Below are 27,976 nucleotides of genomic sequence, written 5' to 3'. Positions count from 1 at the left end.
GAATTCTGTAAACCTGGGAAAATAATGCAGGCTGGTGTGTGTTTTTGCAAATCTTTTGTGATTTATATCCTGATTTCTGACAGGACCCTCATCATTAAGGTAATGACGGCAGTTTTGTATATTCATTATGAACCTCAGTCTGCTCTAATTTGATGATCTCAAATAAGGATGTGTGTTTGGATCACAGTGACCCCTACTGATAATCAAAGGGACTTCAGTAATCACAGAGACATTGTACAAGTACCATTGTACCAGAAGCTGTGTTGCAGTTCTGCTGTTTGTTCTGCATTTACCTATTACAGTACTGTTATGATATGTGCACCTGAATGATTAGGCTCAGCCTTTCAATGAATTACAGCAGCCTGTAATTACCTCAGCAGAGGAGGTTATGTATCAGTGTCTGTACATTTGTCAGCAGGATTACACAAAAAGTACTGAGCTGATTTGCATCAAACGTAGAGGAGCAATGGGGAGCTGACCTTAGCGGAGGTCTAGGGCCTCTCTAGTAAGGATAGAGAGTCAAGTAATGAGCACTGTTATGGAATCCGAGTATGGTTCTCCCCTCGATTCCCTGATGTCAATTGCACTGTTTCAATAGCTTGTACACACACTCATTCGCACACACGGCTCTCCACATCACTTATTAGCGAGCAATGTTTATGGATAGGCTGAACAAAGATCTATAACAAGTGTCAAATGTCATCGCTAAGGTTGGAGGATCAGGTTAAACATTGATTAACTCTCATTAAAATGTCTGAATATCACCCTGACTACAAAGAAGCCTGATACGGGAGAAACATTAGCTGCTCTACAGTCAGACTGTTAAACCGCACCAATGCATAGTTTGTTTTACAGAGGAGGTGAGCAGCTCAGAGGCTCCTACTTCATTATTCTGCTGGCAGATTTAAAACCCCAAACTATGAACAATGGACTCCCTCCAATGAACTGATGTCTCTTTTGTTCTCTCCCCATATAATTATGTTAAGAGCCGTCTAAAAAACGGTCCCTTCTCTTTAGGACTGAAGTTATGTGGAGTAGCGTCAGTGTGAAGTGAGTTCATTCATTAACGTGAAGAACATACTTTTCTGAGCAGTGTTGGTAAGTGGGTCTAGCTTTTGTGATTCTGTTTTCTGTTGATGAAAGTGAAGACAACTTGCTTGAACAGCAGACCAAACATAATACATTACATTTGTTGGAAAAACATATATAACAATGTGGACGTCAATTCCTCAAAGATCTGAGGTGGTGTTCACACATCTATCATGTACGGACCAGGTGGACACAATGATAGAATCGGGGGCTCAGGCTTACTCAGAGTTGTTTATTGAAGGTAGGGCCAAAACCAGGAAGTCAATTCAATCAGACACAATAATCTGGCAGGCAAAACTCAGGAGTCAAGAGAAACCAAACACAGTCACACGGGGGGGAATCATTCAATGAAATAACAACACTAGAACGCTGACTCAAGGGACAAAACAGCCTGGGACAGAAGGGAAGGAGAATACAGTTTATACACACAAGAAAGTGATCAACTGATCTCAGTCTTCAGACAGTTGATTGGTCAACAAAAACCTGCAGCCATACCTGCCCTTTGTGGAACTAGTTGCCCATGCCTGCCTTATAACATATTTATAAAGAGTTTCAAAGTGCTAGTGTGACAAATCCTTTGTAAAGGAAGCTTATAAATACATTTTGTTGCTGTAGCATCAGTGGTAATTGTAACATGAGCAGAGGAGGATTTCCCCCCTAAACCTGATCACTTATTTGTTTGAGCCTAATCCTAACCAAACTCTGACCGCTCCAAAAGCTTAACCATGTGTTTTTCCACCGTAACCAATGACAACAATGGTCCTGTTTTTCTACCACGATTGGGATGCTATTTCAGGAGACTCTCCTGTGGGTTCATATATGTCCCTATAGGTTGGAGGTTTTTTTTTTTTTTTTTTCATCCTTTGAGAATCGAACAGTGATCCCCTGGAGGCTTTATAGGTAACTGTAAAGAAAAAAAAAAAAAAGTTGCAGTGTGCCTCACTACAAACAACAGCAGCAGCTGTGGTCAGCTCGAAGTCACGTCAACAACAAAAGGGATTCATGTGGCGACATATTTTCACAGCGGGAAAAAAAGCATCAAAACATGAAAGAAATGTTCCCTCCTGCAGAATAATCCACTTCTCTACCGTCCATACACACTCGGCATGCTGCAAACACAATCATAGTTTTTCTGCGCCACCCTCCCACTGTCATCCTGACCACCATACAATAATTGTTTATCCATATGTGCAGCATACTGTATATTTAGTTCCTCTCTCTATGCCTATATAAATAAGTCTATTCCCAAAATGCAAAGCTATTACTTTTACTCACTTTTACTACAGAGGCCAGTGGGGTAATCCCAGAGGAGTCCAGTGTTGCTGTTTAGTATCTAATGAGCTGGCCCACTCATTACAGGCAATCTTAGCTCAATAGTAGTAAAGCGTTGTGTAAGAGCCCAGCAGACAAAGGCTTTTAGCACACTACAGTAGTAGATGTTCACATTACACTACTTTCAAAGCACAAGGGCTTCGGTAGCAGAAGAGGCTTTGTGTAGTGAGCTCGAAACCACTTATGCAGATTTTCGAGTGTGTGTGTGTCATGAGAGGGTTGCACAGGCAGGTGTTTTTGTTTTTTACCACTGGACTGTGGGAACAGTGGCTTGGATTTTCTTGATAGGGTTTGTTTTGCAAGAGTCCCAATCTGCTCTTCCCCTGCGTACACGGGTGGGGGTAGGTTTTAGTATCCGAAACTTGCATGTCGGCTCATATAAAGACAGCCACTGTTTACACATGCTGGATATTCACTAATTAAAAAAAAAAAGAGAGAGTCTTCAAAAAACACCAAATATATTAATTAATTGAATGAATGGTAAGAAAGAGGGTAGCTCATTCCTTCATGAAACCACTATTATACTGAATCCTCTCCAACAGCTTCCTCTCCGTGTCCTCCTCCTGCACCATTAGCCTCAGCTCGGTATGGTTCCCAGGTGGTTCCCTCTTGTTTCATCTGGTAATAATTCATGGAGGCTCGGACTGAGCCAGAGCATGTTAGTCATTAATATGGCTGACAGCAGAGAGGGAGAGACATGCTAGCGCTTCCCCATCTCACCCAGTGAACGTAGATTGGTGTGATGTAACTGCAATAAGCCCCGGGACTATTCTTTATTAAAAGTGTCCCCATACATAGGTTTTTGAGATGGTAAGTAACAGTGAAAACATGGCTGTCCTCAGTAAAATGGTTCCTTTCACAGAGACACAGTGAGTGCTTTCTTGTATCCTACACCAGGAGGGTCAGTGTTGCCAGCGCTCACAGGTGCAGGATGTGAGGCAGCAGCAGCGTTTTTGGCTCATCTCAAAGACGGCTTTGATTTCACTTCCTGAGGCAGGTGCTGGGAGGTTTCCTGTTTCTGTTGGCCAATAAGGGATGTTTCTTGTCTTCCTTCGTTGGCTAGTTTGGCCCCGCTAATCCCTTTGGCTTGGGGATTCCATCGCGAAAAGAGCGGGTGAAAGAGAGAGATATGAAATGGTGACAGGAGAGGAATGAAGTGAGGGGAAATGAGAGCGGGAATCTGTCCTTGTACAAGTGCGCTCGCCCGAGCACACTCCCCAGACACAAGTTGTGAATGTCACGCAATTAACCAGGCTGTGATATAAGTTAATTAATGACAGGAAGCTGGCTCAGAGGGGTAAAAGAGAGAGAGGAGAAGGAAAGGTGAATACATAACAAGCATCAAGAGAAAAGAAGCTGTGTGACGTTAGGAAACATCCAACTGTCAAGAGCTGCTCGGCTGAAAGGAAAAAGACGTCAAAGTGAGACAGACAAAGGTGGATGCACAAAATGTAAATAAAATATATTGTCAGTGTGATATAGCTGGAGGGAAAGTCAGCTTTAAGCAGATGTCTGGAAAACGGCCTCGCACGAGGAGGGAGAGAAGATCAAGCGAAAGCAAGAGAAGAGGCAGATGCAGAGGAGAGAAAAAGGGGGATGTTGTCTTTGAGAAAATTAGAGCTTCTCTGAATAACCACACTGAACCATATTCTTTATCATGATGCGTGGGTGAAGTGCCAGAGGATTAGAGAGAGTGTGTGGCAGAGAGATAGATGAAAAGAGAAACCCAGCCTCTAACGAAGCCGGCAGCATGGAGGAGATTGACAGGAGGGTTCATGCGTGATTCACGTTTTTTTATCAACACACAGTCACGCCACATTAGACCAGTAACAGCAGGTGTATTAAATGTTTTTACTCAAAACGCCTCTTATCTGAAAGTGCTTAATAACTTACTTATTATTATGCATGAAGACACTGCTGCTACAACGTGGACTTGAGGACAACACATACTGCCAAGTTTGTGCATATTCTGATTCAGACTTCATTAAATGAATTTTAACATAACTCCGTGTTTGTCTGTTGGACTCAGTGAGTTAGTAGAGATTCTCCACAAATACAGTAACTTATTGTTTGTAGACGAATTAGCTTAAAACATGTGAGCAGATGCAATACAATACACGGTCACACATCTATCAATACAATACAAGATCTGTATCTGTCCCTTTATCTGTTCATTTGTATTTACATTTCTGCAGATAACATGTCTGTATGTGCTGCTGGTTTGACAAAACAAACAAACACTGCCATTTTGAGAAAAACCTTGCAAATGTCAAACTTAATTTCACTCGCTAAAATCACTCCTTGGAAACCCGGGGAGGCAACAGAGACATACACAACGTGATTTCTGTTGCTCAATTAAGATAAACAAATCTGTTCAGGTGCTATTTTTTGTGGCAATTTTAAGAATTTAACCCTCCAACAACCAGATTCTTTTACACCATCTTTAGCTTCTCCTTTATGTGTAAATGAATGAATTTCACGAACATACACGGACACAACCGACACGGACATTTTAACACACAGTCAAATGTTGCTGATCTCTAAACAGTCTGTTTCTCTTTCTCTCTCTGTCTCGTCCTGTTTTGCAGCCATGAAGTCGGACCGTAAGCGTCTGAAGGCAGAGAAAGCAGACCTGGTGAACCAGATGCAGCAGCTTTATGCCACACTGGAGAGCCGGGAGGAGCAGCTCCGTGACTTCATACGCAACTATGAGCAGCACAGAAAAGTATGGAGGCCATGTTCTGACGGTGCACACATGTACAGACTAGAGCCACTGGTGTACTGGTACACTAGACGATGAAGTTGTTCCACTCTTTGCATATGTGATTGTGCTGTAAAATACTTTGCATACTAGATTTTGCATATTGTATGGTCATTTGACTGTGAGATTGTTTACGTTATCACTGCTACAGTATTGCAGAGTTATTCATCTCACCTTAGTATCATTGATCATCATGGTTAAAGATGATGACAATATGTTCAGGTGTACGTTGTTAGGTTATTGTAGAGCATCTTTGTGTTGTTTATCAATGTATTGGCTCATCATGAATTTATAAAATATTTTATAAACATTTAATAATGGCATTAAGATAGATTAAAATTCCTCCGGGACACTAAGCATAGACAATAGCCTCACGTTATTACTATTAATTTGACAACAGCTCAGTTGCTTAGCCATGCTGTGCTGTGCTGTTCCATACTGTGCTAGGTTGGCTTGTACCCAAGGAGAGGTTTCAGTTCCAGTTTTCCTCTCATGTCCACTGAGTCGTGTTAGCTGTTCATGCTAACTCTGTTGTGGCTCCTGTTGCTGCAAAATCCACAAGCGATGTGGCCAATGATTCTGTAGTAAACTTGGTCCACTCAGTAAGTCACTGCTGTGAGCAGGCCTGCAGGAGAGCTGTTGTCTCAGGCAGCAGTGCTGACCTGGGCCGAGGGCCTCGTAGCCTCCCTCTGAGGGCCGAGGTGAGAAGAGAGGAGCCAGAACTCTCTGCCAGAGGGAGACGAGACAAGGTTTTGTTGATTCAACCCCCCTTGGGTGTCATATGTCCCACAGTGACCAGGCCCGCAAGGCCTCCTCTGATCAGGCAGGGTTTAGCTTTAAAGTTTGAATTTCCTGTTTATTCTTCAATCATGCTTGATGTGTGAGCCGAGCCATCAGGATGTGTGTGTCTACTAGGAGAGCGAGGATGCGGTGAAGGCGCTGGCCAAGGAGAAGGACCTGTTGGAGAGAGAGAAGTGGGACCTGCGGCGGCAGACCAAGGAAGCCACGGAGCACACGGGGATGCTGCGCTCTCAGCTCGACCTCAAGGAGAACCGCATCAAGGAGCTGGAAGCCGAACTGGCCATGGTGAGACAAAGAGACAGCCAGCACCTCTGACATGCTTTAAAAATCTTTTATCTCTTTCTATAGGATTGTTTGATATTCCTTTGAAATACAGTTGCCCATAAAAACACAGGGCAGTGAGATACTGTAGATAGAGGGATATTAAATGCATGAACAGAACAGAAGAGTACAGCTATCGCATAACAAAATGAGATATTTACAGCAAACACTTAATGTGACAAATGAGAAAGCACATATTCACTAGTATTTCATGGGTATGTGCTACACATGTCTATTATTATGATGCACTGTTTGGGTATATTGCATATAATCAACCACAGGAAGCTTTTGAATATACAGTTTAGCCATCCCTCATGTCTCCAACTACCCCCCAGATGAGTAACTGTGTCAATCAGAGAATGGAGTTCCGGGTGTTTGAGCGGCTTGCGGACAGGGACTACTCGTCTAGGGTCATGGCGGTAAGACGGGCCCACCACCCCACCCCAACTTTAAAAATTTGCCCTTTCTTCACCCTCCCACTCCTTGGAAATCTCTCCTATTTGTGACCTAATTGTCGTCTTGGAAAGCCCCCTCCTCAGCTGCACGTGACTGACTAACCCTCGGAGTCCCTCACCTGTGATCCTAATAACATTGGTGATCCCACAGATTCCTGCTGTGATTGATCTGAATGTGTTTTAGCTCTAATTGAGAAAAAGTAATGCTTGGGGTTAAAAAATAAAACAAAACGTCATTATTCTGACAACTAATGATCACTGCAAAGGTTTGTGATGTTAATACTGTTTTGCATGTCAAAGGCTGTGATTGATAATCATTTGACCAGGTAGAGTTGATTGCAATGACGCTGATTGTGCCGGTGTTGATCCGCAGCCTGCCGTGGCTTGGCATGAAGATATAAGTCGCAGAATAACAAGATTTCAAGCATCTGTAAAGCACCGACGTGTCAGGGCTAACCAAGAAAACATTCACACAAAGAAAATAAATCTTCTGATAGACACAAAGGACACACACACAAACACATCTCTCAAGGCTCCAGGAGCTCATTGTTGCTGCCGCTAAAAGGCAGTGAATTGTGCTTTGTGACAAGGCTCCGCAGAGCAAATGTATTCATTAAACTTATAGAAAAGCTTGATTATTTCCAGTCTCTCCATTTTTTACACACCACCAACCCGTAACTTCCACCTTTGCAAGGATGAAAGCAGCAAACACCTCCTCCAGATATTCTGTCCATTTCTTTTTTTTTCCTTTCTCTCTCAGCGCTCTGAGGAGCTGTAGCAAGAGATTTCACACAAGAAAAGAGGAACATGAATACAGCTGCATTTTTCATGAGACAACAGCCACATGAGGAGCCCAGGGGAGCAGTCACACATCCACACATCTGCATGTTTAGAAGGATTCAGGATACGTTACTTAGCATGCACATGTGCACACACAGATAGCATATGCTTACTGTAAATAAAAACAAAAGTGACACAAACACCAACACAAATCAGAAAGTGTATAAAAAATTAAAAAAAACAGATAGGATATCTCCCCAGGTTTGTTGTTCCTCTCTCTCTAACTGCGGCTGTCTCTCTACCTTCTTAAGGCCAAACAGTCACTAGCCACTCTGACCAAGGACGTGCCCAAGCGTCACTCTCTGGCCATGCCCACGGAGACGGTCGTCAACGGCAACAACCAGGAGTGGGTGATGCAGGCTGACCTTCCCCTGACTGCTGCCATCAGACAGAGTCAGCAGACCCTCTACGTCCACACGGGGCATCCCACTGACAGACAAGGTAAGACGGACGACATGAGCACACGCGCTGTCAACAGCCTCCATCCTGTACATGAACTGACTCACACGCGGCGACTTCTCCATCATTTACCCTCTGCATGCTCGTGTCAAGCTGCTTCACACACATTCACTCGCGCCATCTGCTCAGTTTGACCACATGACTGGCCACCGATGATGCTCTGGTCGTTGTGACATTTCATGCGCTTTGTGTAGCAGTTACGGTGAACGTATTTTTTGGCTTTACAGCTTCCGTTCGTCTTTGCCGCACACACATGTTTGCTCTGGATTTGAGAGTGGTGGCAGCTGAGGATCAGCTGTCTGCTCTGTTTCTTTCTGTTTGAGTAGGTTTTGACAAAAGGAGAGAAGTAAGTGGAAGTGATACATTTTGTCGGCTCTGCTGCAGTGACTTATAACTTGAGCCGGTCTCAGAGGGAAAGTTTTTCTTTCTCGTATTTGTTATCTTCATTTTACAGATTCTTTTCACTTGACGTTTTGGCCTGACTATTTAGGCCCTTCATGACACCAACCACTGTAGGTTTCCCATGTAACCGGCCTGTACATAAATACAACACACACGATGGAGGAGCCACTGTATAGGCAGCACTGTAGGAGCCATGGTTCATGTTCCCCCCTCATATGAAGGAGGTGATGTTTCTAAATTTCAAGTGAAATTCAGTGGCTTTGAAGCAGTTCAGCTGCAGATGTCTGCACACATGCAAGGTGGAACAAGTCAGCAATACGCAAAGATCCAATATTATACACTTAACAAGAGCCTCAGCAACACTATTAAATACATTATTGTCATTATAAAACAACAGCAGTCTATAGGCTTTATAGATTTGTGTTTCTCGCTAATCCAAACACACAGGATGAGAGGTTAGTCCAGAAAAATAAAACTAGACATGGTCATTCTAAAGAGCAAGAGTCAGACTAATGACACCTCCCAAGTTCTAGACAAATTAGCCCCGCAGCCACCAGAGGAGAAGTTCATCTGAGTCCTCCACGGGTTCAAACAGGCGGCTCACTAATTGGTGGCATCTGGAGGAAGACTCACACAAAGACAAAAAGAAAAAAGTCCTGGGAAAACGTGTGAACAGTCACGAACCCCCAAATTGCTATGCAATTGGTCGAACTGTATGTATCAGTCTCACTGGTACACACACACACACACATTCGTTCTACTGTGAAGCTGTTTTCACTGTTGCTTAGCAACTGCAGATGATTGCAAATAATTCCTGGCTTTTGCTTAGGGACTTTTTAAATTTTATTTTTTATTTAAGGGTGTTGTGGCGTTCCTGAGAGGAAACACATTTTCCCTGTTCACTACTTCTGGTGCCCAAACACACCCCAAAGAAAACAAGCATGTTCTCTTTTCTTTTCCTTCTCGTCCCGTTTTAGTGGCTGCCGTGCGGGTGAGCCCGTGCCACTCGCGCCAGCCCTCCATCATCTCCGACGCCTCGGCGGTAGAGGGAGACCGGTCGTCCACGCCCAGCGACATCAACTCACCACGCCATCGGACTCACTCCCTCTGCAATGTAAGAGCTGCCCACCACTACACCCTTCCAAGTAATCACCTCCGTTGTGGGAACTGCCCAACGTCCTGCTGCCTGGCCGCTGTCGTTTCTCTCCACCATCGTTCTGGCTGAATTTGTGTTTGCTCCACACACACACATCTGTCGTGCACTCACTCTGTGAAGACCAGTCGTGGTTGATGAATAAGTGCATGCCTGGCAGCATGTCAAGCATCACTTCCCCTTTGTGTTGTGATCTTTATCTTTCCCAGTCTTTATCGCCCACTCTGTGCTCCTTCACTGACTTCTCCACTCTTGCATCTCTGTTCGTCTTCCCATCTCTTCATCTTCTTCTCTGCCCTCTCTCTCTCTCTATCTCTTTCTACCTTCCAGTCCCTAGAAGATCTGGAGGAGGCGAAGCGTAAGAAGAAGAAAGAGAAGATGGGGCTGGGCTCTCTGTCGCGTGTCTTCGCCCGAGGAAAGCAGCGCAAGTCCCTCGACCCTGGTTTGTTTGATGGTACTTCAACACCTGATTATTACATAGAGGAAGATGCAGACTGGTAAAGCACATGAACCACCCGGAGAGTCATTATGGCAATTATCAGAGGACAGAATTGTTGTCGATGTGTGTATGTACATGTGTGTGTGTGTGTGAGAGAGAGAGAGAGAGAGAGAGAGAGAGAGAGCGAGCATGGGTGTTTGTTTGTGTCCGTGCAGCCTCACATACATGCATACTGAAGTGCGCATGTGTGTGAGAGTGTGTGCACCTGTGTGTGTGCATGTGTGTGTCGTCCATGGTCAGAGGCCATGTCAGAAGCCGGAGGCGCGTCTTGCTTCGCTGAAGTGAAAAACCTTAACGAGCAAATTGCACCTGTATGTATGTACAGTCCTGTAAATAGAGTGAACAGTGTGACACAGCGACCACGTGGATGTGTTCTATTGTATCTGCCCTCCAAAATGCCTGTGTAATTGGATCTTTTAATTGTTCTTTACATTTTGACTTTTTGTTTTCACTCAACTGGAAACTTGAAGGACTGCTGTACTTGTAAATAACAACAGTTGATGTGCACTTTGTGCGTGTAAATGTCTCCTTGTCCTGAATGCCTTTTGTTATTTTTGACATGTACTCCCCTCCTCTCACTACCTTTTAACTTAAACTCCTCCCTGTTTATTGTCCTGCTTGGTCCATCCCCCTCCTTCCACACTGCCATGATGAGAACAGTTTCCTGTAGGCAACATGCAGACTCCTCAAATCCACCTCCAATTCGGTCATATGGCACATCCCTACAGCCGCCAAGAAAACTGTGCACAGGCACTTCTTGATGTTTTCTCAAATGACACTTCAAAGACGTTGCTAAGCGAGGAATGAACTTTCTATGCAGAACAGTTTGTTCCACAGCAACATGACGCCAAACAGGAAATGTAAGAAATGTGTTTTCTATCTGTTATGATAGAAGGTACATGACCGAGGCACATGTGTGACATGCATGCACATAGTCCCAATCCCCCAAATGCATGTTGGACAAAACCCTACTAAACACAACCGTCTTTCTCTGGGTATGTTGTTGAGAAGATGATAAAATGTCTGTTTGACAAAAAAAGAGAGGTCAGTTACTTATATCATGATGTTCATTCATGATTTTCCTCCACTTTAAATGAAGTGATTAGCTTTGCAAGCTTTGACGCTCTGCCAGTCAGAAAGTGCTCCGATTAACGTTCAAGAGCTCAACATCCCAACTAAACCTAGAATGTTTTCATCTGCACCTACAAGACTTTTCATGCAAAATTACATTTGAAATAGTGAAGGTCAACAAAGTCGGCAGTCACAAAGAAACCCAGCACTACACTTTGAATGTTAAAATAATTATTCTACTTATTCATGAGGCTGTTTTACCATTTCCACTGTGTAGGATCTTACAGTAGTTTGCAGTTGCCGTTTTGTTAATACAAAAAGAAAAAAAGCTGTTGGGAGCAGAATTAGTTAGTCAGAAAAACTGAAAGCTATTTTGTTAAAATAAGTTATAGCATAAACATTAATTACACAAAGGCAGCAGATAATAGACTGATTTTTAAGGCTTTTTCCAAACATCAGAAAGTAGGTCATTTAACAGATGGGCAAAGATTGGATCTAGAGGCCTGAGCATGGAGCAGACATGCAGTGAACTACTATGACAATAATGAGTGCCAATTGTGAAGGTAAAAATCAGGTTTAAGCAGGTTAATCTAACTGAAGCAAATGCATACCTTCCCCCATGATCCCTGAACTCAACCCCCCCCCCCCCCAAAGAAAAAAAATCCCAATGCAGAGTTCAGGCAATTGCTGCAAAAAGCAATTAACTCGGTGCCAAAGGTTAATAGCATTTCTTCAAGCAAAAGAATGGCTACAGACATTGGATTATTTTCATCTTTTCATTGGATTGAGCCGGAGTCTGCACTGCCACCCCAGGAAATCTTTTCTCTCCCTGATATTAAACTAACGCTGGGTATTTGTCAGTCTCACCTGAAACACTATAAAGTCACAGATTACAGTGGAGCTGTGTTCAACCACAATGCTTGTCAAAGAGAGACGCCCCTGTAAGCAGTGAGGGGATTATCATTTAACCCTTAACTTGCTCTACACCTGGGCTCGCAGATATTGGATTTAGAGGTGAATCACTAAGGTAATTCACAGATAAGTCATCATGTATTAAATTGTATGTATAAGAACAACAGCTCAACTACTTTATCTCATTAAACCTTCAATGACATGTATGGAAATCTAGGCTATTTTTATTTTTCATGTAACCCACCTCTATGATCCTCTGGGGACAAAACATATCAATGAAAAACATTGTATCATTTTATGTTTTGAGCCATGGTCGCTTGTTTTTTTGTTTTTTTCACAAATATTTTCCTTTTTGTAAATGAGATAACATTACAGAAATGAAATTAATATTATTATTACAGAGTTTTATTTAAAGTCAAAGATGTAGGCCTCATTGGGGGACTTCTATTATGAGGTCCTGAGATGTTTAGAAATGGCTAGTAGCAAACTTTTAAAGGCATGGCAACAAAATTACGCTCAAAAAGAACTAAATGAGGAAAAAAAAAGATTATTTTAAAATAAAATAAATAACGTTAAATCTGTCCTCTCTTTCCCTGTGTTAATGTTTGTGTCCGTATGTGTTCATTCATTGTGGTATGGCTCTAATCCTGATTCGTCCCTTTATGCTGGGGGGGCTGCCATTTTTAACATATGCGTTAGCTTCCCTCAGTGCTGAAAGCCCATCTGTGAGAGGACTGCATCCCAGAAGCCTCCAAATGGCCTCCTTTCCTCTTTTTCCCAAGTTCAACCCATCATTCAAACTGAGAGCATTTCTCCCTTGTATTATATTGAAATCAATAGAGACATTCAAACAGAGGAGAAGGGAAAGGAAGTCGTGCCAGAACGTTGGAGCAGAACTCATATGTGTCAGCACATGGTGTCGATAATGTTCTGCTTTGATTTGACCCCTGACCTCTAACACTGACCCCGTCTTGTCTGACCTGCACCGGACTCTCAACACAGTGAAGTGACCCAAGAAGTAATCAATCAGACTCGAGGTACATCAGTTCCTATTGCTTTAAAAATGAGTTGTGCTGGGTTGCAAACTGTGTTTGCAGATGCCTTGAAAATCACAAACTGACCTTGGAACAAAGCACTTCTTCAAGTTCAATTTAATTCTTAAGGAAACGGTCCAAAACCAGTTGAGTGTTACAATATGTCATGTTTTTTTGTTTTTTTTAACCCTAACCCCTTTTTTTTCTTTTTGCTGTTTATTTACATCCTGCTGGACTCAAATCTATAGGTCTAACTTTCTATGAAGTAGGTAAACAACATTAGTTCAGTAACGTCCACAGATAGACTCCTCAAATGACTCAACTCCAGTGTAGTAGTTAAAGAGCAAATACAGCGTAGTGTAGCTTTACAAGCCAGAAGAGACTGGATGTAGCTTCATATTTAGCATACAGTCAAGTGAGACTCTAACTCAGCAAGAAAGTAAAAGATTATTTCTCAGCATCTCAAACTTCTACGTTTAAGTCACTTTACCCTCATTAGTCAGTCACTGTACTAGATAAGATACCTGAGCACTGGTTAGCCATCTATGTCACTGGAACGTTTGTTCATCTGGATCCATTAAGTTTCAAAATACTTTTATTGCAGAAAATGTCAAATATATACAAATGTATCATCTTAGTGCACAACACTACCTACTCCTCCTTCATTTCCCATCTGAAGTGTGATATCACATCGTACTTTTGCAATAAGCTCCATCATGACAACTATTGAAGTGTATTTTCAAAGACTGATTGTTAACACAACAGTCTCATGCTCCTCATGTGACGTGTACATACAGCTACTCTGTCCATACAAAGGGACAGAGTCCAAGTGTTCACCCTACACACTGAACATTTGTGGCCTTTGACAAAGGACAAGAACTCTTCACAGTAATACAACCTCAGCTAGCTGAACTTCTTCTGACTCAATGGCTCTGTCGCTCCAGCAGTTTGGCTTTCAACTGGATGTCAGACAGTCAATTTTGCTGTTGTTAATGTGGCAAGTGTTTGTTTGGACTCTCTGGGATGAAAAAAAAAGACCTTGTACCTGGAGAGTATCTAAGAGTGCATTTCTGGCCAAAGACCAGAGTTATTCAAAATGAATCTCTCTCAGTGGGGCTCTTAGAAATCTATGTTTAATTTATGAGTCGCTCTTAGAAAGGCATATAAAGCATCCACCCTGAAGTCGAGTCTAATAAAATCTGTTTATTCAGACTCACAATCAGTCAATTGTGAATTTATTTTTAAGGAAACAAGAGTGGTACAGTGAGAGTGCAACACAGTAAGAGAAAGCACCACAAAGAAAGGACCTGTTGATTTGTGTGTGTGCATGTGTGTGTGATTTAAGATTGGATGCTTCAGGCAACGTTTCAGAGTAAAAGAGCTTCATTCAATCTCACATCTATACATTTGCACTGAAGTAACAGTTGAGGTTAAATGGATGGTTTGGATAGAGGCAGCAAGAAGGACAAAGAGTCTGTGGCCCGTCCTTTATGACTGAGCTCTCAGGTGGACGCTTTTATCCAGGGCTCATTAGCTCCCCAGGAGTCCTTCCACTTTTAGACCAGAGTCAGTGGTTGAGACACCGAGGGCTGCACTGAGAGCAGTCCACTGTTTCCACTGATGCAGAGGCTTTCAGGAAGTGTAGACGAGACAGGTGGCAGGTAAATTTGAGCAACATACAGAACATATGTTGCTCTTTTGTCAAACACAAAACCCTGTCCCGTTGCCTGCGCTGCTGCTTGATGTGTGAATGTCCGTACCAGCCAGTTTCTGTCTTCATTATGTCACGAGCAGTCAGAAAAATGATAATAGGTTCAATACAAAAAGCAGCACACGACACTAGACCCACCGTTGATGCTAAACTGGTGCTATGTTGCCATCCACTGGTAAGGACAGAGAATGTCTCTCAGTGAGCCAGAGCCAACTGTGTTGTTGCCAGTATGTTCTTGGCCTGATTCCCCAAGACACTGAAACTGCGAGAGAAATATTGACAGCAAATATTTGGCTCAACCTAGTAACATAACAGGTAAGCAATGATAGATTGTAGGCAATCATTTAAGGAGAATTTAAAGGGCTCTCAACAGTTTCAAGGTAGAATAATATCAACAATGTGAAGTAGATGACGTGATCATAATATGTCTGAAGGCGAGATAAATTTCCTAATAACAGGATTTTGGTTTTCACTGAGCCGTTGCTGCTGGGTAATTTAGACAGATGAGTCACTTTAGTCCAGCAGCTACAACAGCTGCCGTTTTAATGGACTTCTGAAGTGAGAAGCTTGCTTATAAAAGCTGCAACTTTGCTTACTGCATCACTGGCACACGCTTGGCTTGTTGTCATGCAGCCAAAAGCTTAGGATGTTGTGAGCAGCGTGTTTGTTTTGATGAAATTACTTACCATCTAGTTCCTTTCTCCCTACGGGGGCTGATTTCATGTTAAATTGAGTTTGATTTGTTGCAGTGTGTTTGAATTAACATTTTTGCTTTTTCATCGCTCACTATACCCACTTCCACCTCTGCTCTCACTCAACAACCTCAACTGCATCACCCACATGTCTCCCCCCACCCACCCAGACTCAGATAGCCTGTCCAGCCCCACTCGCCTCAGCCTATCAGATGGGTCGGAGGACCAGCTGGACCGCCTCCAGCAGGTGGAGCTGGCCAGGTCCACACCCATGTCTCAGTGGAGGGCGGGCACTGTGCAGGCCTGGCTGGAGGTTGTCATGGCAATGCCCATGTACATACGCACCTGTTCAGAAAACGTCAAGAGTGGCAAGGTAGGATCAAGGCACTGACATGATGCAGGTGGACTTACCGAGTCGTCATATTTAATTCCACTAATCTGACATTTGTTTTATAGGTCACTGTGGATGTGTAGTTGCAGCTGCTTTAATCTCCACTGTGACATTTTTTTGCAGGTCTTACTGGGGCTAACGGATGAAGACCTGGAGTTGGGTTTAGGTGTCACCAATTTAATGCATCGCCGGAAACTGCGCCTGGCCATTGAGGATTACAGAGAGGCTGAGAACGGTAGAGGGTGAGGAAGGGGCACAGAGGATTCTTGTAGGCACTGTAGGCTACATCATGTGGTAGAGTAAGAGGGCCATCTGTTGGTCATATGTAGAAACAACAGTCACAGATTATAGTGAGATCATCTTATATATCTACAAAGTCAAATTCTGACTCTGAATAGATATAGAAGAAATAGAGTTGTGATCAATGCCTTATTATCTCTACTACTGTTTCAGTTTCCTCTTACAGATCAATGTCATGCAGGTCAGTTCATCTGAAAATGTTTCCATGTGTGAATGTGATTGTTAAACCATTGATTAAGTAATATAATATAAGTAATAAGTAATCTGTCCCAAGTGTTTCTTTACCATTAGGAACAATAAAATTAAAGGGTTCAGAGGTTAGTTCATCAAAATCACAAATGATAAATAAATCCACTACTGACCTCTGCTGGTATAATATTCTTTTGTGTTTAAATGATTATTAGATTCTCACCACGGCTGCTGATTGAGTTTCTGTTGACTAACTAATTTTCTTAATGCTTTGAGCAATTCACTTAGCATTCACTTCACCATCATCGTATTGTGTAGCCATACCAGCTTTATGCAGCCGTTAGCTTGCAATGCTGACATGCAGGTATAATGTTTACCGTGTTCACATTAGTGTGATAGGATGTAAAAATTTACTAATCACAAAGTAAGACCCAAACCCCCCCAGTTTTCTCTGACATTAGTAATGACAGGGCAAACAGCTAATTTAAAAAAGTGTTTAATTTGAGTGAAATAAAGGTTAGAACAATAGTATCAGCAAACTTTTTTGTTTATTATGCCTAAATAAATTATGTAATTAATATTAACAGGTCATCATTAACAGCCCCTGCCCCTCCCTGCTTTAGAGCCATCACTTTAGCATAGTGCAAAATAAAATTTTGATCTGATAGTAGAGATAGTGCAGTGTTACAGGACTTCTCATCCAGCTCATTAAAATTCTGTCAAGACTATTCAATCAAAAGCACAAATGTCATCGTCTTTGTATTGGATGATGTTATCAGGATCAATGTTACGTATCGGTTTAAGTGAGAAATTAGCGATGGAGGTTTAGGTGTGACACTGTTACACACTGTTTGCTTGCAGGCTGTGCAAGGCTGCAGACATGGACCACCACTGGGTGGCCAAGGCCTGGCTAAGTGACGTGGGCTTGCCTCAGTACTCCCAGGCCTTTCACACTCACTTAGTAGATGGGCGGATGCTGAACTCCCTCACACGTCGTGATCTTGAACGTCACCTCAACATCAACAAAAAGTTCCACCAGGTCAGCTTGCTGCTGGGCATCGAACTGCTGCACTTACTCAATTTTGACAAGGAGGTAAGAGTCAATCAGCATCAAATATGCAGACAAAAAGCTGCAGTGAAAATAGTTTTCTGTGCTGAGGCAGCGAGTAAAAATAGAACATTAGTTGAGTAAAAAAAAAAATTGTTTATTAAAATGGTTTCCAGGCACTGCAGGCTCGCCGGGTACAGTGTGAGCACCAGAACGTGGATCCACTGGTATGGACCTCTCATCGGGTCGTCAAATGGATCAGGGATATTGACTTGAAGGTGGGGACAGAGAAAAATAAAATACACCCTAGAAACTGTACACATTTAAAGACTTAATCAGCAGACCTAACCTCTAGAAGCAAGCCTTTTGGGAAAAAAAAACTCTTGACAACCAGTTTAATATACACTATACTGTACTCATAGTTTGATTAAATATTTATAACGAAGATAATAAATTGTATTAATAGATCTCTTGTCATGTGATACCGGAGTAATGGAGGCTCACGTGTTTACTCAGCACTCCCTATCTCCAAGGAGTGATAGAAACCTTTTGTTATTGTACTTGTAAGCTACTGCTAGTTGATTACAAAGCCTTTCAGATTACATCATCCATGCTGATGCAATATTCAGTATGAATATCCTCCATCAACACTATCTTCTGTCTTAGCATGGGAAAACATGTTTCCTTTGTGAGGCAACACCATATTCAGATAGGACTGTGTGCTCTGACATCCTGTTAATATCCTCAGGGAGCTTGAATTCATACTGATATCCACAAATCAGACAACACGTCCTTTGTCTCGGAGCATGTCGTCATTTTTGAGAGACTGTTGATATCTCTGCCTTTTGCTTTAGACTCTGATGGCAGCAGCAGTTTTATCTCAGAGAATTTTAGATTTGATGATATGAATGAAAGAAATCATGTTTGGCCTCTGTTCTCCATCCACCTGGTCAGGAGTTTGCAGAAAGTCTACTTAACAGCGGAGTCCATGGAGCCGTCATGGTACTTGACCCCACGTTCAACACTGATGCCATGGCAACAGCGCTGGGGATCCCCAGCAACAAGCAAATGGTTCGCCGACACCTTGTTGAAGAGATGAAAACTCTGATCGGTTCAGCCAGGTGAGAGGAGACAGTGATACACATGGACACTCCACAGTAGTTGTACTGACTGAGGCTTCTGTTTATGTGTTAATAGATTAGATTAAACACTCCTTCCGCGGAGAGGGAGGATCCCTGGTCATAAATGGCCTGTAAATGTGCAAAGTGATTCAAGTGTCTTTTAAATTACATTTGCGGCACCCTGATCCCTCCCATGCGCCCTACAGGACGGATGCCAAACAGGAATCTGAGCGTTTGGGCCTGGGAACACCACCAGCGCTGCTCCGTCAGAACTCGCTGGGCAGACCACCCAGCTCCTCAGGCCGGCACACTGATGACGAAGGCTCGCTGAGAAGGAGGGCTGTCAAGGTTGGAATAGCAATAACTATGAAACATTGTTTTTCTCATTATGCTGCACATCAGGCAACCTGTATGGCAACAGGCTGAATAGGACACAATGTAGTAGGATGGAACTGTGAGGTTGTTCAATGGGAAGAGACATCACATTGGACAACACTTGTCATCAGCATTGGGGAAACAGTGAAAAGGTTTTGCTTTTTGCTTAAGTATGTGTTGTAAAAATGAACTTGTGTATCTTTCCCAGCCTCCATCAGGGTTCAGCCCTAAAGCCCGCAGCGGGCGGGACTTGAGTTGCCACAGCAGCTACGGCTCTCTGCCTCGGGAGGTCAGAGACCAGACTCCCCCAAGAGCCGAGGGAAGTCCAATTCGTGGTTACACCAGCATCGAGGTCACTAATGTGTGAGGTCAGCAAACATCAGACAACAGCTGAATCTACATGGACATTTGTTTTCCGTATACACCTGAACATGGGAGGTTTTCTTTTTAAAGATGAGCCTTTAGGGGACAGATTGCACTTTTTGAAAGGGAAAGGATTCTTTTTTTTTTTTTTTTTACACGTTTCCTGATTAAGAAAAACTTCTTGGGTTGGAAATATTTGGGGTTTTTTCCCAAACCCAGAATCAAGAGATGAAGGACTCAAGCTAAATGATTATTTTTCTATGTTTGTGTGTAAATGGTTCTTTGTGAGCCAGTATGTGACTGGGTAATTTCTTTTTTTTTTCTTGACTAGTTAATATTGACAGACTGTTTCTCTGGGGGAAATGAGATTTTTAAAAAACTGTTTGTATAATACAGGGTACTTGAAGACAAAATGAAAAAAAAAAAACCTTAAACATCAGTGTAAATTGTTCTTGTTTCATTCAGTTCTGCTGTTTGTGATGCCTTGTCATTGTAGCTGAGGACAATGGGAAAAAAAGACTTGAACTGAATTTTAAATTCTACAGTAAACAATGTTTGATAGTCATTTTTCATCTTGCACACTTACACTGTTGTGTCTAAACAAATGTAGCACCCTCTTCTGATGTTTTATACTGTGTGGTAAATGTGGATTATTATTCAAACAGTGCTAACAAAAGATGACTGCAGACTTGTACGTCCATAGCCCGCAGGCTAAAAGGTGTAAGGATGCAATTATGTTAAAATGACAGTGTTACTTTAAATGAAATAAAGATGACATCTCAAATATGATTGCCCTGCTGCCATCTTTAGCATAACTTAAATTTTAAAAAATATATAAATTATGCAACAAAGCCTGTCCATGTCTTCATAAATTAAAAATGAATTATCACCCTCTATACAGCTGAAGGCAGCCTTTTAGCCTCTTGTAGCACATGTTGTACAATTCAGCCTTATCACACCCATCAACTAAAATCTATGTTTTACCACAACAGGCTATGTCCAGCTACGAATGACAAGGCGAAGAACTAGCTATTTGAGGAAGACACATCAAGCAGCTAAAGAGGTCTCAAGAGCTGAATCGGACATGTTCATTATGCTACCATAACATACATTTCATAAATACATTCAGCATCCTATTGGTTTGTAAGAACAATAATATCAAGATTAGTAATGTATGAAATCAATGAATAAGGGGAAAAGGAAATATTGAAAATGGTTGATGAATTGACAAAAACAGGGATCATAATTTCCCGTCAGAATAATAATGATTAGATGTGAGTGAAACAGTTTTCTCATTGCATTTGCATGAGGAAATACACGGTTCAGTGCCTTCACTGCCATCTGGGGGGTCCATAATAAGCATGACAAAGCAAGTTTATTTGTTTGAGCAACAAGGAAATTCAAAGTGCTTTTCATAAAGGTTGTGAGAAAAGCTGTGATATTGACTCCACATTTGAGTGAGCATTCAGCATGTTCTGTTGACTAACCCCAGTTATCACCCCATTCTCTGCTGGACATGTTTACTGAAGTGTCTGTTTACAGTCTATGGTCTGTATAGACTTGTATGTAACACTACATGGTGTAACTTCCTACTCTTACACACTATATGACTCAATGATTATGGCAAGCTAAGTATGACACAGCACCAAATGAGACAGCTACCCCGTGCCTATAAGTGCTCTGCGCTCACCTACCTGAATCCACCCACAGTGGTGAAAATAAAGAAGCAATTCATTATATCTTGCCCCTTTGCACTGTTGGGAATCATAAAACAAGGTGTGTTCAGTGACGTTCCACCTGGGAAATGAACTCAACTACTTATTAAGGAAACATTCAGGGGATAACGGTAATAACATGTTCACCTAGCAGCCATAAAGCCAAAATCAATAGATAAATGTCAGTGGACGTGATTGAGCATGTAAGTTGGCAACAACTAAATCAGGAGTTACAGTATGTATGGTTTTATTTGTAAGCACGGAAGCGCAGCATACAATATTATTTGAAACTAAAGCCATATAATATACGGCTTTAGTTAGCTTCGGCTATAAATATATACAGCGTATATATTTATAGCCAAAGCTAATTTGCTACACTTAGGGCTATACAGCCATGTAAATCAAATGTATCCGTAGCCTACTGCAACATTTTTCCATTGTAGCTGGCGACATATCACTAATTTGATAACAGGCTGGTAGGGGTTCAATCCAGGCTACTAGATGTAATCAAGGCTTATTCACTGTGCTTCTCTATCTTTCCCTGTGTGTGTGTGTGTGTGTGTGTGTGTGTGTGTGTGTGTGTGTGTGTGTGGGACAACACAAAAGCTTGGGAGGAAGAAAAATCTCCCCAGAGTCTAGAGCACAATACAGCAATGGCGGGTGTTGGAACTGGTTTTGTCATTAATGAAAATAATCAAGTCCTCATTGTAGCAGGCTGATACAGAGGAAGTGGATCCTGGTGGAGCCCATTTCTGCTGGTGATTTGACAGGTAAATATGTAAAAGACATGCACACGCAGGCACAAACAAGACCTACGGGCTGTGCTAAAAGCATAATGAAAGAGCATGGGTGTCATGTGAGTGCTGGCAGGGTCGGGCCTCGAGGTGGGTTCTGTCCAAAGAGCTTGAAAGGAGTGACTGTGAGTAGGTGGTAAATTTACAAAGAGGAAATAAAAAGCTCAGTCTATATGACGCATATGATATCCAACTGACTAACTTCTCATTTACATGGAGAAGTAGTGAGTAATGAGTGTGAGTCAGTGCCATTCAGTTATATTTGATAACAGTTATTACTGTATATTCCCTGTGTAAATCACATAGTATATAATTATACACATCAAAACTCTGAGAGTGACTGATATGCACTTGTTTTGAGTGTCAATTCAAACAAATCTGGTTGTATTGTTGTCAAAATCACAGGTGTACAAACGCTGCATGCATCATAACATATGTCATCATAAATATTATTAATGGTTTATTACTGACCAGTCGTTCCAGGAGTCTCAGCCCTCTGAGCAGCACTTCCTCTGAATTCATCAGGACAGACTGGACCCTACACCGACTCGATATTGGAAAGTGACAAAATGGTCCAGTGAGACCAGGGCTGGCTGGTTAGCATGCGAACTTCAGTAGAAGAAAAAGAAGTGAGAGAAACAGCTGTCATTGGCATTGCTAAAGGATTTAAGATTTCTGCTGAACTTGTAATATTTCTTCCTCTACTGGCAAGCAACCAGCAGTTGCTAATTCTGGCTTTGTAGTAGCAATATAGCACAAAGTTCACAACAAAATATTCCACTCTAAGATTTTCACTCAGTTTGTTACATACCTCATTTCACAACCATACTTGTAATGCCGCACTAACTATGACTTCATCATGTGTCAGCATGGATACACCACAGAGCATTGTCTTCTTGTAAGAGTGCCAGCTGATTCTTCCAAAAAGTTATAGACAGAACAGAAACAGTAAACACAACTACTTCCTTAGTGTGTGTCTTCAACAGTTCATTCGGAAAGTATTCACATCCCTTCATTTGTGTCATATTAAAAATAGTTTTTCCTTAGTAAATTCCCATAATGACCAAGTTTAAAATTAGATTAAGTAGACAAACTGAAATATCACATTAGGTGCACATATCCATAATCCTTCGCACTGATACCTTCGCTCTATGCAGAGTTAACTGCTTGGCCTAACTGGGGGATTGGGGAAGAAGGACAACTGAAACAGCATGCACATAAACACATCTTGATTTCCTACAGAGAGCAGCTTAGCACAATTAAGCAAAAATAAACAATTTTGATTAAACCCACAGTTTCTGAGTGTTGCTATTGTACATAGCTATTGTATCTTTCTGTCACGTCATGGCTCAAAGGCACACTTGAATTGTATTGTATTGTTACAGAGGCCTATGACAAAAATATGTACAAGCTAATGTGGCGTGCATGTATTAGATTGATGTATTAGAAAACTGCTCCATTTAAATACAAGTACAGTATGTTGACCTATTTTCTGCTTGGAGACTAATTTTACACTTCCGCTCACTCAACCTGTTGATCTATGACCTGAGCCTCAAGGTTTTTTAGCATTTCATTTGGGATTATGTTATAAGGAATTTCGTAATTGAACAGTATCTCTCATTGTATAACAAGAAGTGCCAGATGGAGACACTTTTGGGAGCTTTTGAAGGGAATTTACTGGCACATTACTTGCACACCCTCTGTCCACACGGTCGAGAGTGAAAGGGTTAATGAAACTGGAAGTGTGGTGCTGCCTGCTGAGCCCCCTCCCTCCCTCCTCCCCTCCCTCTCTTGTCGGGGCCCATCCGTCTCAGAGAGGAAGCAAACTTTCCAACCATTAAACGCCATTTGACATCAAACTATGGCCCATACACCGCTGTCCTCGCGGGCTGGGTGAGTCCACTTCACGGTCCAGTTTTTCCCCAGAAGAGGAACTGAAGACTTTGCTGTTTTTGTCTAACGATGCAGAGGTGAGTGCAACGCCGACACATCCGCCCGGCTGATATATTCATCCGAGCAGCTGGAATGTTACGGAAAAGTTACATTATTACGCGTTTAGACGAAGTTATTTGTAAATGTTTTTTTTGTTACACTGCAGTAGCCTACCTAACCACCCGCGCGGGCTTTTGATGAAGCGGAGGCAAAACAAAAACGACGGTTAGTTACGTTTTGACGTGAGGGAGTGTGGGGTGCTCCAACAGGGTCGACCCTTACACGTAGACACACAGAGACACACAGAGACACACACACACACACACACACATCACAAGCCACTGTTGTATAAAGTGTAACACTCGAGACAAACACAACCAAGTGTAGAAGAGTCACGTTGGAGGCGTAAGCAAATTCCCTAACATACAGGATCTCACTTTAGTTACAGTAGCTAGTCTACATGTTGTTTAGGGCTGTGTAGATGGAGGCTTTTATCACCTCTCCTGTCAGTTACTCACTTACCTTTACAGTAAAACTACTCCTGTGTTGAAATACAACCTGTAAGCTGGAAGGTTACGGCTCCTAGTTGTCTGACATCTGCCCTTACATGCTCCTTTGCACCTATGCATTGCACAACTACAGCAGGGGTGTGTGAGTGGTTAACAGAGGCCTGTCTTCCTCTATGATATGGTGAATATTGCATGTGTCCAGCTGTCACAATGAGCAGGACACAGGCTCATGCCATACATTCTTCAGTGAGGAGGTATTCCTAACATGGAGCTGGGATAAGAGGCTCTGGATGCCCTGCCTTGTCTCCCCAGCAGGTCAGGGCGTGTTTGCAGACAAACTTGGGTGTATGGATGAATCTCACTTCACAAAGACGCTCTTGAACGTTTACAGAGAGTTAATGTTTCTTGTGCTTTAGTTATTTATAGATCCCAGCTGTCTTCCTCTATTCTGTGATCAAGCAGTGAAAAATAACAGTTGCACTGGCTGGCTGCGGTCTTGTGATCAAGAGAATAGTCTTTATAGTAAATGTGCAAGTACTGTATGCTTGTTGGTTATGCTTACTGTGTTGCTGAGAATCATCTAAAATCAAATAATGTGTCCTTTAACCTTAAGTTTGGATTTACATTAAAAGATCGAACACAGCTGATGAGAAAAGGACAACAACCTTTGATGTCACACAGCTGAGGTGTTGTAATATTTCATGAGGTGTAGCCTACCCTGTCCTTATCTACCCTCGTAATGTATTGACACTGTGACCTTTAGAGGAAAAAGTCTGCCGTAAAAATATTTTACCGCTCAACACACCCATTCGAGGAAGTTTTTATTTAACTTGAATTTTATGTCCTGCCATTTTAACTTGAATGACGGGAGAGATGTTGGGTAATACATCACACTGGATGGTATTTATTTCATAACATGAGCTGCTGACACACACACCACCTCAGACAGAGTAAGTGATTACATTGTCTGCGCTGCGTTTGTGTTGTTTTACAGAAAAGTCGGGAGTGACCGTTTCGAACATTTGGAATCCTCTGGATATTAAAGTTTTTTTTTTCTTTCCTGTTATTTTAACTGATATCACATGCCTTTCTCTCTACAGTGTTTCACAACAGTCTGACTAAAGCTTCGACAGCATGCGTTCCAGTGTGGATGGACCACAGAGGCCCCCTGGCAGAGGAGACCCTGCCAACAACAACAATAACAACAACAGCAGCACCAGCACCGGCAGAGAAAACACTGGAAACTCAGGTTCCCAGTATGCGCTGTGTGCTCTCGGCGTTGGGCTCGTTGCCCTTAGCATTGTGATGATCGTGTGGAGCGTCGTACCTGCAGACCCAGCCGGCAACAGCAGCAGCAGCAGCAGTTCAGGAGGAGATACTGACCCTGGTGGCAAGAAAAATAAAGCGTCCTCTGTGGCCTTTGTCTTGGTGGGCTCTGGAGTTGTCATGCTGCTGTTGTCCTTGTGTGTGGGAATGAGGAACAAACAGAGAGAGCAGCAGATGCTCCGGGAGGCCCAGAACAACGGAGGGGTGGCAGTGAGGGAGCGGGAAGAAAGAGAAACGTGAGTCCAGTCATGACTTTCTATCTTAACAATGTGCAGTGATATGGTTTTTATACAAGATTACCGCTTTGTGGTGTTGCACAAACTACCAATGTCAAACACAGGGTTGTATTTAAACCAGACAACTGGAACATGATGATATTCTGCTTGTTCAAAAATCTTCTTAGCTTAATTCCTCATAGGGGGTCACTGTTGAACATGTTTGATTTTACACTGCGTTTAGAGCAGTTTTAATCAGAATGATAATCTTTGACACCTAAAATCATGCCTGGCTCTTGGTACTCTACCTATAAGCACATCTTACAGGTTCACATTGCCCATTTGATATCAGTCATGTTAATTTCTTGCATGTAAATGTCCACAGGGCTGAGGAACAAGCCCAGCGGTTTGCTGTACCCACCTATGAAGAGGCAGTAGGCAGTGGCCAGTACCCTGTTCGTCAGAGCAACCATCTCCCAAGCTCCTCCCACCTACCCTCCTATGATGACCTGGTTGAAGTAGATTGCGTACAGTATGAATGTGAAGGGTCAGAGGTCACAGCTACTGGATTACAGCCTGCTCTGGCTTCCACTGCTCCCGCTGCTGCTGCTACTACTGCTGCTTCGGCACCCGCTGCTGCCTCTGCATCAAATCGGAGACCTGGGAAAAACAGCCGCAAGCTCCTCCCCATCAAGATCCGCAGGATTAAATCAGAGAAGCTGCACATGAAAAACGTTGAGAACTCACAACCAGCAGCTGGAATCAGTATAGAGCCACTTACTCCACCACCACAGTATGAGGATAAAGTGCCTCCCATTTAAGATCGAGCCGATGATGTTAAGAACAATCTACTGAATTTTTGGGAATTTGCTATGATGACCACCTTTTGTGGATATGCAACTGCCTTGTGAAACCAAGACGTGAAGATGGCCCCGGCTGCTGAACAGTGGCACTTTGTTATAAAATACAGTATCTGTTGAAATTCATCCTCAATGCCACATCACTCCAAAGACATGAGGAAACATTTATATTTTTTAGATTTTGGATGTGTCCTGATCTCTGAAACACCATCTTAGGAGCTGGATTCTGTGGCTCCTTCCATTCAAAGCAGCCACCAAATGCAGTTTTCCTTCGTGTTCAAGCAGTCTTCTGTTTATATTATGCAACTGACCTCCACTGTGCACTGAGTGGACATGTGAGATGACAGTGGAAGAAATCACAAGATGCCAATGAGTGATTCTAGTGCGGATTTGTGTGCACACCTAAACAGATTATGAAGTAGCTGCAGTGTTTCACCGTGGAAGGCTTTGAATTGCTACTGCCAGATGTTAGCCCCACAGTGAGTGACCGCTGAGGGACTGTCCTGATGTGGTATGCTGCACAAAAACACTCAGTCTTTGCAGCAAATGACAGACAATGTTTTTAAGAAAGGATGAGTTGTTGAAGTGTTTTCATACAGAACTGGAGTCCTGCCCTTGTTCCATGTTAGCTTCCTTTTTTCCCCCCACTCTTGTTTGGTTCAGAGTTTTATCTGCCTGAAAAACTGAAACATTGTAATGTGATTTTCTCACACGTTCAAAGACAAAGTGTTACTGGACAGCACCATTTAAGAATCTTCTTCCAGCTGATATAAAACAAAGCTTGGTTGGTGTTTATCAGCTACAGCTCCCATGATGCATAGCAATAGGTACTCTACCAAAACCTAATGGGCAATGTGGTTGTTGAATGCCAACAAAATATCACTTTGTTTTTATCTTGTAGCATATTACTAGAATGTTACTGTCCAGCACAGTGGAATATTTATTATCAGAAGAGCTAGTTATGGTTTTAATGGATGGAGAGAAATAGAGAATGGAGAGCAATTGCTGCGCCTTTAGCTTGCTAACCTCTCCACTCTACAAGCAGCTTCTTGACAGGCAGCAGGTCGTCAATATGCACTTCTTCTTACCATTTTATGCTGGCACTGCACACTAATGTACATTCAGAACAGTAGCCTACTCCTGTTGCTCCTAAATCATTTCAAAAGACATAGCATGACTGAAGCTGAACCCTTCCAGTGCTCTTGTAATACACTTCTGCAGACAGCAGGTAGAACAGGAAGTTGTGTGGTGGAAGGAGCTTGTGAATAGTTGAAAGTCTTTGCCAGTAGCAATGGCGAACACTGTG

General features: G+C 42.5%; 3 protein-coding genes across 13 annotated transcripts in view; 2 read left to right on the top strand and 1 right to left on the bottom strand.

The window, feature by feature from the left end:
• The window catches only part of kazna (kazrin, periplakin interacting protein a), a 181,297-nt gene extending 161,194 nt beyond the window's left edge, over positions 1–20,103 (top strand). For 3 of the 11 annotated variants that reach the window (XM_085781573.1, XM_085781579.1, XM_085781581.1), the window contains 13 exons: positions 5,010–5,146; positions 6,098–6,268; positions 6,640–6,723; positions 7,851–8,040; positions 9,438–9,574; positions 9,944–10,067; positions 15,703–15,905; positions 16,047–16,165; positions 17,274–17,505; positions 17,637–17,738; positions 18,415–18,581; positions 18,788–18,929; positions 19,165–20,103. In XM_085781573.1, the coding sequence (XP_085637699.1) occupies positions 5,010–5,146; positions 6,098–6,268; positions 6,640–6,723; positions 7,851–8,040; positions 9,438–9,574; positions 9,944–10,067; positions 15,703–15,905; positions 16,047–16,165; positions 17,274–17,505; positions 17,637–17,738; positions 18,415–18,581; positions 18,788–18,929; positions 19,165–19,323 (1,967 nt within the window). In that variant the 3' untranslated portion in view covers positions 19,324–20,103. Of the gene's footprint in view, positions 1–5,009; positions 5,147–6,097; positions 6,269–6,639; positions 6,724–7,850; positions 8,041–9,437; positions 9,575–9,943; positions 12,677–15,702; positions 15,906–16,046; positions 16,166–17,273; positions 17,506–17,636; positions 17,739–18,414; positions 18,582–18,787; positions 18,930–19,164 lie in introns of those variants that run through there. The other 8 variants (XM_085781574.1, XM_085781582.1, XM_085781575.1 and 5 more) reach the window with 7 other exon arrangements.
• The window catches only part of LOC146984468 (chymotrypsin-C-like), a 246,211-nt gene that overhangs the window by 208,600 nt on the left and 9,635 nt on the right, over positions 1–27,976 (bottom strand). The gene's annotated exons all lie outside the window — the stretch shown is intronic.
• Positions 23,603–26,872, top strand: tmem51a (transmembrane protein 51a). The gene is made up of 3 exons (XM_085781592.1): positions 23,603–23,798; positions 25,370–25,831; positions 26,196–26,872. The coding sequence occupies exons 2-3, from the start codon at positions 25,404–25,406 to the stop codon at positions 26,629–26,631; spliced, it is 864 nt and encodes a 287-aa protein (XP_085637718.1). The 5' UTR covers positions 23,603–23,798; positions 25,370–25,403; the 3' UTR covers positions 26,632–26,872.

Source organism: Trachurus japonicus, chromosome 7 (assembly GCF_045865225.1).
Source record: "Trachurus japonicus isolate A0001 chromosome 7, Traja_1.0".
NCBI lineage: Eukaryota > Metazoa > Chordata > Actinopteri > Carangiformes > Carangidae > Trachurus > Trachurus japonicus.
This window is presented reverse-complemented; position numbering and strand designations above follow the sequence as displayed.

Coding starts and splice junctions, on each gene's coding strand:
- tmem51a (XM_085781592.1), top strand. CDS start 25,404: ATGCGTTCCAGTGTGGATGGACCACAGAGGCCCCCTGGCAGAGGAGAC. Junction 25,832..26,195: donor GAGCGGGAAGAAAGAGAAAC/GTGAGTCCAGTC, acceptor AAATGTCCACAG/GGCTGAGGAACAAGCCCAGC.